The sequence below is a fragment of the Diorhabda sublineata genome, chromosome 8, assembly GCF_026230105.1.
Source record: "Diorhabda sublineata isolate icDioSubl1.1 chromosome 8, icDioSubl1.1, whole genome shotgun sequence".
Taxonomy (NCBI): domain Eukaryota; kingdom Metazoa; phylum Arthropoda; class Insecta; order Coleoptera; family Chrysomelidae; genus Diorhabda; species Diorhabda sublineata.
Window position 1 is genome coordinate 5,876,969 of NC_079481.1, and position 17,740 is coordinate 5,894,708.

At 36.0% G+C, this 17,740-nt stretch overlaps 1 protein-coding gene across 2 annotated transcripts in view; it reads right to left on the minus strand.

Moving 5' to 3' along the window:
• LOC130448404 (unconventional myosin ID) overlaps positions 1-17,740 on the minus strand; it is a 40,267-nt gene that overhangs the window by 16,045 nt on the left and 6,482 nt on the right. For both annotated transcript variants that reach the window (XM_056785775.1, XM_056785776.1), the window contains exons 2-3: positions 6,373-6,479; positions 193-366 (exon numbers count right to left, since the gene is read on the minus strand). In XM_056785775.1, coding sequence (XP_056641753.1) covers positions 193-366; positions 6,373-6,479 — 281 coding nt within the window. The remainder of the gene's footprint in view (positions 1-192; positions 367-6,372; positions 6,480-17,740) is intronic.

Here is a 17,740-nt window from a genome sequence, read left to right on the forward strand (position 1 = left end):
ACATCGACTCAATAAATTGTTATAGCTAACATTAACTGGCCTCCCAAAAGCCCCGATCTTAGTTCGCTTGATTTCTTTAAGGTTAACTCATGGTTTATGAGATTTATAATTGGATACCTTGTATTTAAATATTTTATTTTATTAAATTTTATCAATTATTGGAATATTGCGGTTTCCTTTTATCATTCTTACCCTGATTCGTTACGGCTGCTATGTATTTCATGATAATTTTCGAGGCCTCAGTTTTCCCAGATCCGGATTCGCCGCTGATAACGATACACGTATCTTTCCCCTGTTGCTTCATCACCTTATGGGAAGCGTCGGCGATAGCAAAAATGTGAGGCGGGTTTTCGAAAAGTTCTCTATCTGAAAAAAAAAAAAACTTTTATTGTGTTTACACTAAAACCTAACAGCGCTATGTTTCAGGAAGCCGTTTTATTTTGTTTTTCAAACTCCTAAAGTTTCTCCCACCCGCGATAGATGGCAGACATACATACAGAAAGAAAATCTCGTTGTGGTTGATTCTATTGAGGGAACCGTCCTGATATAGGAAAATTTTTCTTCTACAGGACTGGGATTGGAGTGATTTTTGGGATAGTTTCTTTACATGTGGGACTCCCTTAACGTGTGTGCGTCTAGATACTATCGGGCGTGAAATGTACATACAGTATGCGCATAAAAAGAGAGAATACTGCCCCAAAGTAAAATAAACATAAAGAAAATAGAAAACCAATAGCTAGTGTAGTGTAGTTACGCAGCCGGAGGGCGGCAACTGCAGGTTTTTATCGAAAGGCTTAAGTACTTCGAAGAAGTATTAACACCTTGGGAAGTGGGACACAAGAATCTCCAAAAAAATAGCATCCTTTTGGTAGAGTACACGTGAGATGTAGAGTCGTGTACAAAATTTCTAGGTATAGGTGTAGATAGACTGCAAAGTCAAAATGACCCCAGAATCAATCTACAAAATCTACAGCTAGTTATTGCTACAAGCACCTAGATTAATAAAAATAATAATAAACAAGCCTCATTGCATCACGTCCCATAGAAAATGGAAAATATCAACTTGAAATCGTTGCACCAGATTATTATCAAAATAAAATCATCGTCTTATCTCTGATGTAATTTTATCGCTTCGTCGAAGTATATACACTAATTGATAATTTTGATGAAAAGTTCAATAAATATTTAACTAGCCGCTATTTTTGAAGGCTGAATTAATAAAAAAAACAATTTTTCTAGTTCGAACGATTTTGTATGACAGAAAGTACACCAAGGGTTTAATCGACGATGATAGTAAAGTTTGATGCGGTGATGAATGAATTTCAGACCCTCCACGAGGGAATGCGTGTTAGAGAGTGCCCTTTTCAGATTTTCCAAGTGCGAGACTAAGTATGGTACGTTCATGTCTTCTGGTCTCGTCACCGTCCTGCTCTGTGTATTTCTCGTTGCAAACTTTCCGCGAGGCAACGCGTTTCCCACATTAACTCAATAGAGTTGAGGTCGGACGACTGTGACCGCCAAATCATCCCTTCTAGTACATTCTTTCTTTATAATTATTTCGAATACTCAAACATCAAATCATATAGGAGCCTTCGCTGTGTTTGAGTCGGGAGTACACATGGATCTAACATCTGTTCTTCCTTTGACGCCGAAAAACCTCGATAAAACTCTCTCCAACTCTAATAGTGTCCAATTTTAATGTTCTTAGACAACTGCAACCTCTTAATTTTATTTTGACGCCTTAAAAGAGGTTTATTCACTGTCACCCTTCCATAAAGGCCAGCTTCTCTTAATCTCCTTTTTTTCTGTAGAAGTACTCAATCTCTGGGTCAGTGAGTCGTCGATCACCTCTATTGACAATACGTTTCAACCGATAGCTACTTGGTTATACACACTTTAAAACATTTAAAACAAAAAGAAATTGAAATAGTACGTTTCTGAGTCTCACAGGGACTAAACGACTAAACTATAATCATAAACATCGAAGAAATAACTCACAATTGAAGAATAACGAACGAATCAGTCGGTACTTGCAAGTTTTAACTTGTCACCGCCAAAATATAAACATGCGCTCGTTTAAACTAAATAAATATTGGACACTATTATTTATGGTTTGTAAGACAACGTTTCGACCTTCGCTTGACAATATCAAAGAGAAATTTGTGTATTATTTTGAAACACGAAGGTTCTGCCTTCATTTTTCTTAGTCTACGTGGATTATTTGTTCAATTTGTGGACAATGATCTCCTCTTAAGTTTCCAGCGTACACTCTTTGTACATTTGAATTCCCTTTGATTCGAATAATCTCTCAGAAACATTTTTTTTTATTAATACACCCAGTACAACAGAACAGACAGTTTCTGATTGCTAGGTGCTTAAGATATTGGACGTCTCAGTGGTCGAGGTTATGTTAATGATAAGTTATGCTGTTTAAATACATCGCCTGGAGCGTGAGCTCCGGTATGTTCATCTCCCTAGATCCGGGGCTGCATGAGATTACAATTATTATGTCCCTTTAACCTTTTTGGTTGTTACTGTCTGCTGTAGACTGTTTCATTTCTTTCCCTTTCACTTTAGTTAATTTTATGATGCCCACAAAAACCACGTTAATGTTTGAATGGTGCTACAAAATTCAAAGGAACGTCTTTTTGAAGGATGCAACATTGTTCGTTTAACCCCAACAATGCGAAACTAAATTGAATACTTCTAAATATAGACAGTATAAAAGTGGACTTATCTATACAATGCATCACTGAATACGACATTTTCAATAAATATTGTGTCATTCAGCAAATAATAATGTATAAAGATAACATTTTTTAAAAATAATCCTGCCGTTAATACGTTCTTAAGAATCACTTAAAGACTAACGTTTCGCTTTAAACGATAAGATAGGATAATGATAAGTGATTATTACAGAACGTTATCTCAAATTTGATATATTTCTAATTTTATTTATCTATTAATTAGTGTTTTATGTGAATTTTATTTGCATCCAGAAAGCATTAAAATATCTATAGGAGTTTTTACTGAACACACTGTTTACACCAACACTCACAATTACACTGTCTGACGCGCGTTTCGATAACCAAGTTATCGTCTTCAGAGACTGACCAATAAACCTTCTCCCACGAAAATTTATTCCAGCGGGAATATTCATGTTAAATCTTTGACTACTAAACTATTAATTGGGCTGTAATGAATTGGCAATTTGTCCCTATTTAAGCTACTCTTACATCTAGCAATTTCAAAGCTTTGAAATCCACCCAACAATATATTATTGGATACGTTTTTTAACAATTTTACAATATTAATATTTATGTCATAATTTTGACCGGCAGCATGATCGGCAATACCTGATTTTCCGGTCCGTTCATATTTCAAATGAGCTATGTGCTCTTTAAACCGGACAATAACGGACCAATTAGTCTGCCCAATATACAATCACAACTTATTTCATATTCTTAGGATTGCCCAACAATTGTTTTAATGTGTTGTTGGATTTATAAACCAGCTTAAAACCCACTCTACTAAATATTCCTTCCAATCCTCTCGTATGAACAGGATTGAAAGAGATCAGAGCAAATTTTTCTTCTTTTTCACTTTGGGTTTGGAAAAAAGTGATTTCGCATAGAGATTTCTTAAATCTATGACGATTGATTAACCTATTTACAATTCTTTTTTCGCGGTAGAAGGTTTATTAGTGGGAAAATTTACCTTCAGTCACTGAAGACGATAACTTGGTTATCGAAACGCGCGTCAGACAGTGTAGTGTGAGTGTTGGTGTAAACAGTGTATTTATTCAGTATGAATATCTCCAACGGTTCCAGAAATTCCAACTTAGCTATAGGAGTTTTGGTAAAAGTTAGTTCAAGAAACTCCCACGAAATCTTGATTTTACACTATCACTACACCACTACACTCACTACACATTTTCGATAACCATGTTATCGTCTTCGGAGACTCCTCAACTTTTTCATTGTATTGTATTCTACAGGGTTTATTAATTGTCTGAGACGTAGACTAAGAAAAATGAAGGCAGAACCTTCGTGTTTTTATGGGTACTGTATTGTATCCATTAACAAACTGAATTTCTTTTTGATCGTCTCATTACAGTCAAACATTTTTGCCCACCACATAATTTATTCATTATATTTCAAAATAATACACAAATTTCTCTTTGATATTGTCAAGCGAAGGTCGAAACGTTGTCTTACAAACCATAAATAATAGTGTCCGTTATTTGTTTAGTTTAAACGAGCGCATGTTTATGTTTTGGCGGTGACAAGTTAAAACCTGCAAGTACCGACTGATTCGTTCGTTATTCTTCAATTGTGAGTTATTTCTTCGATGTTTATGATTATAGTTTAGTCCATGTGAGACTCAGAAATGTACTATGATTTATACTTTTTGAACTAAGACATCTTTTGTCAAGTTTCTTTTGTTTTAAATGTTTTAAAATGTGTATAACCAAGTAGCTATCGGTTGAAACGTATTGTCAATAAAGGTGATCGACAACTCACTGACCCAGAGATTGAGTACTTCTACAGAGAAAAGGAGATTAAGAGAAGCTGGCCTTTAAGGAAGGGTAACAGTGAATAAACCTCTTTTAAGGCGTCAAAATAAAATTAAGAGGTTGCAGTTGGCTAGAAACATTAAAATTAGACACTATTAGAGTTGGAGAGATTTTTATCGAGGTTTTTCGGCGTCAAAGGAAGAACAGATGTTAGATCCATGTGTACTCCCGACTCAAACACAGCGAAGGCTCCTATATGATTTGATGTTTGAGTATTCGAAATAATTATAAAGAAAGAATGTACTAAAAGGGATGATTTGGCGGTCACAGTCGTCCGACCTCAACTCTATTGAGTTATTGTGGGACACGCGTTGCCTCGCGGAAAGTCTGCAACGAGAAATACACGGAACGAAGCGGTAACCAGACTAGAGGACATGAACGTACCATCAAAATAATAAACAAATTTCTCTTTGATATTGTCAAGCGAAGGTCGAAACGTTGTCTTACAAACCATAAATAATAGTGTCCAATATTTATTTAGTTTAAACGAGCGCATGTTTATATTTTGGCGGTGACAAGTTAAAACCTGCAAGTACCGACTGATTCGTTCGTTATTCTTCAATTGTGAGTTATTTCTTCGATGTTTATGATTATAGTTTAGTCCCTGTGAGACGCAAGAAGATGCTATGATTTATACTTTTTGAACTAAAACATCTTTTGTCAAGTTCGTTTTGTTTTAAATGTTTTAAAATGGGTAAAGCCAAATAGCTATCGCTTGAAACGTATTGTGAACGTGATCGAGAGTTCACGGGCCCAGAGATGTAGCTCAGATCAACGAAACTAAGGATCTGCCTTTGAGTACTTCTACAAGAGACCTGATAAAACTTGGCCAACATCCAATCGTCAAAAACTTTTTCTTCCAGCATGAGAACGATCCCATGGATTCCTCGAAGTTGTGCGAAGGGTATTTGAAAGAATTTGAAAAGAAGAATGTACTGAAAGTACAGATTTGGCCGTCACAGTTGCTCGAACTAAGCCCAATTGAGTTGTTATGGGACAAATTGAGCAGGGAACTCAGAAAGCAGTGTCTTACTTCCAATTCTCGTCTTTGGGATATCATATAGCTCAATTGGGACCGAATTATTTCTCGAAATTGTCCACCAAAATAATAAAAGCACATCTATGATTAAATATTTAAATATATGTTCTTAAAAATCGATCGTATGGCTTTTTGTTATGTATAACGCAAACTATAGAGTGAGCAAAAACTTTTGACTTGTAGTGCATCACTGTTTTGATTTCTTTGGAAACCAGCCGCGACTTCACACATATAAATCGGTTATTATCAGCATTGCCTCACTATCCGGCCAAGAAATTAAATTACCCAGCTATATTCAATCGATAATCGTGTGCCCTCCTTTGAAATCAGCTCCCTTTTGCTTCTTCTAAAATCTGAAGATAAGCAAGCAGATACAATAATATTACTTCACCATCAGTCGAATCAGATAAAACCCAATCTGTTTCTATTTCAAATGCTCGAGCAGACCTTGTCGGGTATCTATTAGAGCTGCTGTAAACCTTCAACTGGTTCACCCACACGGAAAACTCTATCGCCCGTTAATAATTTTATTCACAACTCAATTCCGAATCAGTTCAGCCGTTAGATAAACTTTCGAACCGGTTTAATCGAGTATAATCCTATTTGCGACATATTCAAAGTGCAGTTGCAATCTTTCACGTTCCAGGATTTATTAAAAAGAATCTCTACTCGCCGCAAAACTTCATCGGGTATTCAGAGAGTGGTTGCTGGGAGCCGATACAAAATTATGGCTGTTAACTTAAGCTGTTTGACTTACCTTTATACTGGTTTATTTGGTCAGTCCCGTAGATATTTTTCGTTCTATAAGGGTTAACTGAAACACATACTTCCCCAATGTAAGTATAGATGTAACCATTTTTGAATCTGAAATTTAAAAAAAAATAACATAGGACATGTCGTCATTAAAGTTTTTTTACTGTAATTGGTCGATTTCGATTTTGTGTGATCTGAATACAAAATCCGGTGACAATTTTTTTGTAACCATCATATTTTCGAAAAAATTTAATTTCATACTTTAAAACCCTTCAGACAAAGGTAGGAAGAGAAGAAAATACAGATTATAGGGGATCGAAGACGGAAAAATTGAGTCGTTTTGCACGTTATCGAATTCTGGTGAAAATTTTATTTCATATGATTGTTTGGGTGTTGTTAGAAATGTTTTGAAGGGTTGCTGACATCCAAGAGAGTACAGGAAATGGACGTTGAGTATGAAGGCGCGCACGTGACGTGACAGCTGACAGCAACTGACTTGGCGGTTCAAGAAGAGTAAATCCAAAGTTGTTGACAACTGGGTCAATTCAGAGAGCTGTACGACGAGGACTAAATCTTAATTTCTTTGAATTATCCAACACACACCTTTATGTTTCGAAACATTTTTTCGACAATCTCTTTATAACGAATTTCTATTAAGAAAAAGTGTAAATGCTTCTAATTAACGAATTCTATTAATTTAATCCCTTTATATAACAGCTAATAGTAGAGCTCGACGGCCACACAGTTATGTTGTTTTTAAATTTCACGCTTTTTTCGAAATTTCTACCAGGTTTCTAGTCGTTTTTCCTCCAAAACATCCCCAAACCATTACCGAGCCTCCGTGTTTTCATAAAACTTTCTTTTACGTTTACAAATCGACACTTTTGTGGTTTTCCTAGGCCGCCCTGAACGTTTTCTATCACCAAAGTGGATGCTATATATATTTTCACGTTTTAGTCCACGGTACGTCGAGTTAGTTTTAATTTGGCGACAATGTTTACGTTTACTTTTGCCTAGACCATGAGGACCCGCGATTACTGCACGAGTTTCAACCGATAGTTCCTTGGTTTTAACCATTCTAAGACTTACTAGTCTGAATTTGCGAGAACGAAAATTCAGACAATTCGTTCATAAACTTCAAAAAAATATGTCTTGGTTCAAAAAATATGAATCACAGCACGTTGTTGCGTCTATCAGAGCAACAGAGAGCAGATCTCATCAGAGCTAATTTTTCAGATTAAACTACAATCATAAACACTGAAGATATCACAGGTAAAAAGATTTCACTTCATTTAATTTTCATTATTGATGTAAGGAAAAAATGTATTAATTAATAATTAAGTTGGAACCTACCTATATTTGTTTTTAAATAGAAAAAACATACAGTAATTTGATAAAAATCATTTATCAGTAAAAATTGTTCACTATAACAAGATGAGTACGTCATATTCAGGTTTTTACCTCTTTATTCCAAACTTAATGTCAACATAACCTCATTTTAACCAATTGCAGTATTTAATGATTATTTACTTGCTCCTTTTCGATTGTTAATCGAAGTTGAAGTTATTTCAATTTTTACTTTTCAAATTTTCAAATAACCCTCGTATATTATTAAAAAAAAAACAATCCTATTTCATAACATGAGATTTTTACTTCATAAGTATTAAATGTAACTAAAATAGAAACTGTCAGTAGGCCACTGAAAATTTCGTTTTACCCCGACTGCTGATCAACCTACAGTATGCATGCTCTGATGAAGTTGCTTGAACAAAATATTATTTTAAACGTATCACGATTACCAACTTAAGTAACATTACAGTTTAACTAACTGTTATTTTTTAATCGTTTTAAATATAGACTTGAAGAAAAATGGGCGGAAGTGCCTTTGCCCATATATGATGACTAATTTTCGTCGTATCAAGTAGCTCTAAAAAAAAAAAAAAAGAAATATCCAAAAAGCACTCAGAAATTCGGGTACAACAGATGCGTATTTTCCCTTCCCATGTTGTTTCTCGATTGATATATAGATGTAATAAAAACAAAACCGATATTATAAAATATTTTATCGACAATCATCACGTAGTCTATGGATTGCTGTCACCGATGACGTAATTAGAACGAAATTTAAATCACGACTTGAATATTTCAAACATAAAAATCAAATTGTTTAGTTCAGTTTCCTAAATAATTATTTAGACCTTATGAAATGTTAATCTACAATTCAACTTCTTGTGTACACATCAACTGCAAATAAATTATATATTATATAAACAAAGCAAAAGCGATATGGACATAAACTTTTTATAGGTTAAGAATATCATAAAACGCTTTATGCGAATTAGAACCTAAAGTACCTTATAGGTAGGGATAATTTCAGCGTATCATTGTAGTTTTACCTTCTTAGTTCGATCGTTTGAACTGACGGAACCGATTTCCGTTTCATTTATGTTCTTGAACTCCGATTTAGTTTACATAAATAAAATGGCAGATATAATAAGTTTATGGTATTGCGGTCGACCGTGAACTTAATGTAGACAAACATTTTATAAAACAATAAACGTACAGTCTTTTGACCACGCCTTAATTTTGACACATTCGTCAAAATTTGTTTGGGTACGCGAGGCCCATAAGAGGGTATAATTAACAAAATAGATTACAAATAATTATAATTATTATCTGGTAAAATTCTTGATTCTATTAAGACTGATATTTTCGGGAAAAATATCAAATTTTATTAAATCGTATACGAGGTTTGACGAAAAACACGATTTCATCCATAAGTAGATTTGTTATTGAGAAAAATATATATGAAATATTGTTATTTCTACTACGAGGGGTAATAAAAAATAAAGTCTAATGAAGGAATATTTATTATAGATAGAAATTAAGAGACATACGTGTCTATTAGGACATAATCACAAGTTTATTTAGACTTTTATTGAAATGCAAAAAAATTGAACGCATTTTCGTTGGATTCAAGACCCTGTATATGATCCATGCCTTACCGGATGCTAATACAAAACTGCCTAACCATTCACTAAATAAATGACCTTTCAAATGCGAGAATAGAAAATTGATATTTTATAACCATAAGCTGTACAGAGCAATAGAATAAGGTTTGGACAGACCAGAAGCCCTGTGTATCAACGAAGGTTACATAGACGTATCAAAAGTACTTATTTCATCAGAAATACAAATGTATGTTTTCAATTTAGTGAGGATGGTTAAGTTTAGTTTAGTTGCGACTTCCATGGTGCAGTGTGCGATCTATTGCAAATTCTAGAGTAATTATGGTAGAATCTAGGGCCATTCTACACGAACGATAAAAACACGACCGTTTAATCACCCAAACGCGCAAAACTTTTGGCTATTCTCCACGAACGGTGTGTTTCGGCACGATTTACAGGCGAGTAAATGGCTAACTACTCTAGACCATCGACAAAACGTCTCATCTTTTGGATGTGTTCTTGTGTACCAATTATTGGTCATGATAGAAAAACGTAAAAAATTAGTTGCCATGGGTGGAGCTTTTGTAGTACTGATTTCTGCCGCCTGTGCCTGTCTAGCGCCAGTTCAGTGCAGCACGGGCTGTTGACCTGCCACGTTCTGTTCGTTATTAGTGACCGTTTTTGCTAGTACTGTTTCACTACTGCTTCGTGTTTTTTTATGATGGCATATCTAAGTGAACTAGTGAAGTGTTTTCTACTCGGTAAAAACGCTGCTGAGACTGTTTTAATGTTGAAAACTGCTTACAAAGATGATGCTATGGGGAAAACTCAAGTGTATGAGTGGTTTTCTCGATTTAAAAATGGCGAAATGTCGATTGATGACAAACCTCACTCTGGACGTCCATCAACTGCCCGAATCGATGAAAATATTGAAAGAATTCCAGAGCGCACGTGCGCACAGACCGTCAACAGACAATTGATCAACTATCTGAAATCAGTGGAATATCTTGAAGCTCGTTTCATCAATCAGATGACTGGTTCTTCCACCATGACAACGCACCTGCACACTCAGCCATCACAGTTAGTCAGTTTTTGGTTAAAAATAGCATGGTTCCGCTGCCCCAAGCATCTTACTCGCCTGACCTGGCTCCGTGCGACTTTTTTTTGTTTCCACGCATGAAAAGGGACATGAAAGGACGGCGATTTGGAAACATTGAAGACATCAAGAAAAGAACGAGACAGGAGCTTACAGTCATCTCTAAAGATGAGTTCAAACAATTTTTCGAACAGTGGAAGCACCGCTGGGACAAATTTATTACTTGTAATGGAGAGTATTTTGAAGGGGATAAGGTTGTTTTGTCTCTCTTTGTAAATATATAGCATTTAAAAAATAATTCCCGTTATTTTTGGGTACCCCCTCGTATATCTAGGAAAAAAAACTATCAACGGTTGGGCGGAAAATTTGGACAAGAAGCAAACGTTGTTGTAAATGCACCTCCTCATAAATCTCACAATATTTTACGAAAAGAATTAAAGTATAAACATTTCAAGAGCTGAAAAGTTTCGTCCGTCCCATTAATTTTTTTTCTTTGAGTTTAATATTAACTCGAGAGCAAACAACCTTGCCACACATATAGAATTCCGCCAAATCAAATATTTAATCATACTAATTATTTAGGGTAGCAGGGCTCACTACCTGTCGTAGCAAAATAAACATCGAAAAAAAAAGGAAGTTTTCAAAAAAAATTAACATCTAAATGTCGTTTTATTTAACGCTTAATTTGTACAACTTAAGTGCTTGTTTATTTATTTATTTATTTGTTTTTTTGGGTGGAGATTTCAATAGTTTACGATGTGTTTCTAATAAACTGATTTAATAGAAAATGTGTGATCCATTTTTATCCAAATTACTAAAGTAAACAGTATATACAATAGCATATACCATTCGTCATAAAATTTCACCATCGTTGCTAACTACATCAGAATCATCTATTCTTGATTCGGTTTTACAAATTCTGCGGCCGATTGAAGCTGCAACTAAGGATGCGTCAGGTGATGAATACTGCACTAGTTATACAACTCAATTGTGTTCTTGGAAAAGTTAAACCTCTTAATGTCGAAGAATTACAGTTTTAGATCCTGAAAGAGATTGAAACCAGGTTTAAGAAAATGCATTCCGTGGAATCGCTTACTTGATCCATGGCTGTTTCAAAAATCGAGGAATTTGCGACAAATAAAGTAGAAGATGTCCTTTGAGAAGCCGATCAGGCGCTTCGGCTTAAACCCTTTGATGGCACCAACAGATATATCTACAAATACAATATTTTGTAGCAGACATTTTTTTTACTTTCAACGTCTTCTCGGAAACTTGGTCAATACGAAATGTCGAACGCCGAGTTTGGAGCGCTACCATGACCATCGATATGAGAAATTTTGGAGTGGCGGTAACTGGTCGCGGCGCCAAGGAAACATGGCCGTAATCCAAGCGTCAAATTTCCACTATTAAAACGATTAAACGTTCTGCGTCGTCAATAAACAAAGAGAGAATGATTAAAAGAAAATAAAGCATCTGTACAAGGTGAGGCAGGTCGTCAATTTGAGGTTGTTTCCCTTGTAACTTGACATTTGCTTATCTGATTACGCAATTCCTGAATATCTAGAATTTTCTAACTCTCGCGGGGGAAAATTTGATTTGTTATAAAAGTGGCGCACTACAACTGAAGGATGCAAATCGAGTAATCGATTGAATTTATTGTGGGGGTGACAATAATGATTTGGAAATATGAAGATAAACAAAAAATAAAACGGTCGAAGAAAGCGAAAGGGAAGTAGATACGGGAGAAGAGAAGAAGAGATATCGCAAAAAGAAATGAATTACCAGATATTCGGAGTGTACGTGTATAGTGTACGACACGTGACAAAATGACATGTTTCTGCACTCCAAGTATTTTTGAACACTATTAAATTTGAACATTTTGTATTTTTAATTCACCCCACCAAGTTTTTTGATAATGGAAACGGTCTACAACACTTCTAATTACCCTGGTATGAATATATTCAACCGAGTATCGATACTTTGTTTTTGAGATATGGCAACACTGTTGTGAATATGTCAAATATGACATTGACATTTCTAATCGTGAAAGTACTCAGAACGTGTTGTCAATTGAGTTGTTTTCAGATACTTGAAACATTAATTTGGTTAAAAAACGGAATTGAACATTTAACTCGTTACGATTTTCGGTGGTGAAGAATCCCGACTCGACAGTGTTATTTTTGTAGTGACTGTCTGCGGAAACTGCGATTTTTTATTATTGTTGAAAGAAAAACAGATTCCATCCTAATTCAACAAGATTATTTTGCAACAGCTTAAGTAGTTAGGCGTGGACCATAATTTGTAGATGGCGTCACACATTCTAGTTATATGTTATTTGTCATAAAGACCTCCCAATGAGTGAAATGTCAACATCAAGTACTGAGCGTAACATGGCGGCGGTTTGTTCCTCTTTTAATTTTCGTGCCAGTTTTTCTAATTAAAGGTTAAATATTACTTCGTGTTTTTGTTATAATAACCTCAATTATGAATGGTTGGCGGTCCTGCTAATGACATTTTTAAGTACTGCCATCTTAACTTTTATTTTACTTCATGTATCCCGATAGGTACGGTTTGCAATTTGATTTTATTTGATCAAAACTTTACAAAATCATAAATTGTGTCGGTGTGAGCTAGATGATCTTGGTCGCACTTCGTTTCAGTATTAATTTCGTCAAGGTCGTCCAAAATCGGCTGTTTTACCAGAAAACATCAATACTGTGAGTAAAATAATATTGCAAGATCTTCATGAGGTATATCGTGAGTTTCATTCTCATACATTCAATATTGCATGAACATTTGGCTGCCAAAAAGATTTGTTCGCGTTGGATAACGCATAATTTGACAATCGCTCAAAAAAAGGTTCGGGAAAGGCGAAAAATCATGAATCTATGCCTATGAACCGAAACTAAAGAATAATCGACTGTATGGGTGTTTCAAGACGAGCCAAATCCAACAAAAGTTCGAAGCAAATGGTCGGAATAACTGGACATGTCGCCCTCGCTCCATTAGAGCAACGTAGAAAGGTCAATCCTAACTGGTACACCAGCATTTGTTTGCAAGAAGTGTTCGAAAAATTAGGAAAACCAATCGAAGAAGACGAATCATTCTCCACCATGACAATGTGACTTGTCACACATTAATTCAAACAAAAACGGTTTGGAACAATCAAAACATCGAATTGATGGGTCATCCACCGTACAGTCCTTATTTAGAACCCGATGATTTCTTCTCATTCCCGCAGATAAAAAATAAATTACTGAGTCAACGTTTCTACACCTGAAGAAGATGTTGAGGCGTTCAAATTACATGTTTTGGTGTATTGAACTTAATGGATAATATCGATTTTTTAACCTCAAAACTTGAAAAGCACACCCGTAAGAGCAGAAAAAATTATTTTAGCAATACCTACTTGATACGAGTTGTGATTCATTGAACAATTCTATAAAGGTTTAAGCAAATTGAAAAGCTCGATTAAATCAGCGCGATGAGTCAGGTTTCCAAAGATAATGACGTAATTAGTGGACAATTTAGTATCGAGGTTATAGACGAGGTTCCTCTACAACAAACATGACCCGACGTAACTTAACCAGGTCACGAAGACCCACACAATTAAATAATATTTATATTATCATAGTGTACTTATAATATCAAAAACAAAATGTTCTTGAATATTTGATGAATCTCCGAACAAAATTGTGTACATACAGGGCGTGTAAAAAAGCATGATATACTTGCATAGTAAATTGTTGGTTTAGGTATACTAAATACCAATTTATCTACTTATTTTACTCATTTTTTTAGTATCAAATAATAAAACATATACTTAACGCTGCTATCAAAATTATCTAGCTCTTACGAGGGTTGTCTGAGAAGCTATAAGTTAGGAAATATATTTGCGCTTGTATTTAGAGATTTCTCTGAAATTTCGGCGTTTGAGCCGGGCCTTGTCAAAAACACCGGTCAGAGCTCAGACATCGGTAGAAACTGATGCTTTAAGGGAAGTAGGTTCCGTAGACCCTGTTTGTTCAAAACCCTCAGAAAGACCAAAAGGATTTGTCACGTTTCCTGTCTTGAAGTTCCAGATTTCCATCGGGAATTTACAGTCAGTTAGCATTAATGCCGGGCTTCCTTGGACTAACGCGACGAGGTCCAACGACTCCTTGACGGTGCCCATTCTATCTGAGTACATCCGCTTGATTCCCTGGATGTTCACATTACAATATTGGTTGGCCAAGCGCCATTAAGCACATAAGCCTTTTGATATACCAGTGGTGTCCCACTTAAAATTACCAAAGGCTGGTGACCTTCGAAAATCCGATCAGGAGCATTGATTTAAACCTTTTGACAATTTGGGATATGATTCCTAACCCGCCGAAAAGGGGGAATCTCCGGCGATGTCGCGTAGCTAGCACCGGGCCCTACTGCGGACGCTTATGGCTTGTTTGATATGTATAAAATCCTTTTGACAAGCTTTACCTAGATATCCGGGTTGAAAGCACTGGGATAAGGGTGGAGGCAATCTTAGCATCCGGGGTAATTAAGCCGTCTCGGAAGTCTCGTGGATTCAGTGGTCCTTGTATGTTCAGAGCCCTCAAGAGTAAGATGAGGTAGCATCCCTAAGCACTATTATTTCCTTGGATTAAGTCTTTGTGCCCACGCTGGTCCCCCTCACTAACGACGAGATCCAACGGCTCCTCGAGGGGGCTCACGTCGATGAAAATCGTCTTTGCACCCGCTTCCCTCTTTGTGCCCACGCTGGTCCCCCTCACTAACGACATGATCCAACGGCTCCTCGAGGGAGCTCACTTGATGATATTGCTCTGCTTTTAGAGTTAATGGGTATTTCAGTATTACAGAATTTCATACTGTAGTAACATGTCAAAATCGGTCGAAAGTATAAGAAAAAAATGGTAACATCCATAGCTTATTACCGCGCAAGATTTTTTTCGGAATACCTTGTATTATAGCCGCTCCCTTGGAATTTTTAGTATTAAAACGACCTTAAAAATATCGATTGAAGGTTCTAAAGGACTGATAAACGTTTTATCGTATTGTCATACAGCGATAACTGTGGGTATTCCAATATTCATTAATGATTAAAATGAAAATTAGGTTTTCGGTAATTTTCGAAATATACGTATTTTAAACAAGGAATATACAAGAATATTAATAAAGTAAGATCAATCTAGCACATCTTTAGACTTTGCAACGATGTCAACTGCATAACCGCTGATTTTTTACGTAGTGGACGAAACGTGGATCTACCACAACATACTAGAGACCAAACCAATTGGATATCGCATTCTTACTAAAATAAGGGCTGCTCTGCTATCTGATAGGTTAAATATCTTTGTATTGTGGGGTCTACAAGCTGCTCATCTAAGAATAGCGTATGTTTCCCCGCAATCCCTGCATTTGTCCATTGAAGTCGACTTAAACACCATAGATTCCCAGTTAGATCGCTGTGCTTCACGTTGTGTTCTTTCTTCTTCTTCAAGACTTTATGCCTTGTCATCCTTGAGATGATGATGTCCATGAATCCATCCATCTTTTTGGAAGCGTTCCTAAAGGTCGTCGTGCCCCTTTCTCTGGTCATCCTGTCCACGTGTTCGTTCTAAGCTCTTCTACGTTTACGTCCCCTTCTGACTATGTCTTCCACCTCCATTTTCTATAAACGTCTTCAAAGGGGGCAATCCGCCCTTTGCAACTTATCTAGACCATCATAAGAAAGCTGTATAGCTTATGGTAGGTCGCACAACATATTTATACATCCGGGTTAAACATTTTGGGTTTGAAGCCCCATGTTCTTACCATTCTGCAGCAGTTGTACAAAGCAATTCGTACCATTGGGCTTACTGATTGAATGTGTTGTCTATACGTCAATTTCTGGTGATCTCGAGTTTGACCCCGATCATTCTGAGAGTTTTTGGATTGTACTTAGTGAATGGAACTTAAGGAGGGTCCCGGATCCCGAAAACCACCCCCAAGACTCGAACTCGACAACCCCTCGGCGGTCTTAAGCTACGGCAGCCCGGAAACGCTATCTCGGCGATGAAAATACATCTTCGGGGTAATTTATTGGTAATTTTCGGGATCTGGGACCCGTGCCATCTTTCAGCAATTGATTAGCAATAAATTACCCCGAAGAGCGCGCGTCCGTAACTATTTTCGTCGTAGCTTAATATTAAGGTAGGGGGGAGTCGCGTTTCTCGTGAACCGCTTGAGCAATAAAATCGCTTTTTGGGTAATAAATTAGCAATTAAATAGTAAAAATTATGGTGCCAGTCTGGGCGCTTCCCCTTAAAAAAGCTGTCGCAACTTAATATACCTTAACAGATCGTAAACGTTCTATAGAAACATTATTACAAAAGAGACATTGAAAATATCTAATTTATACGATTTAAAACGGCAGATGCTCCAAGTGAAGTTATTTCTTTATAACATAAACCAAACTTTGAAGAAAAAAATACCCGGAGAGCTGAAGTTTAACATTATAAAGAAAGTCTTCAAAATCCCCATCGATTCTAAGTATGCTCGAAAGTTTTTCGGGGTCAAAGGTTAGAATTTGAGGTTTTTTTGACTTTTTCTCAAAAACGGTGAGTTTTATCAAAAAAAAAAACCTCAAACCGAAGTTGTAGATCTTAAAATTCTCTACAAAAATGATCCCTGATGATTTTTCGTTCATATACCTATTTCTTTTAGTGCTAAAGGTTCTGTTCAAGTGTACGTACCACCTTCTGCAGAAAATGTACTCAATACTATTTTTGGACATTACGAAAAAAGTTGTAGGACCAAATGAGGCTGTAAAAAAGTCGGGTTGCTGTGTTCTCTAGCGCGTACCAAGATTAGTCTCGCTCAAATGTCCAAATTGAGTGATTTTGACCACATTTGAACATCCAGCAAAAGGAAGAAGAAGACCTGACGGTTAAAGTAGACTTTCAAGAGTCAGAATATCTAAAGAAATCAAAACAATAGTTAACACAATAATCATTAGTTAGTGGAGGAGACCTAGAGGGAAAACCACGGTAAAAAAACCCGCCGTGTACACTAGATACCTCACAGGTGGCGCGATATCTCAGAAATGGTAGCTCTTAGGAAAAAAATCGTAATCACCATTTTTGTACAGAATTTTAAGATCTACAACTTTGGTTGGAGGTTTTTTTTTAAAAAAACGTACAGTTTTCGAGAAAAATAAAAAAAAACTCAAATTTTGACCTTTAATCCCGAATAACTTCTGTAAAACATTTATGAGACACACTATAGAATAGAGATCATTAAAAATAAATCAATAAGTCAATACAGATCATTAATGAATGCAAAATAATATT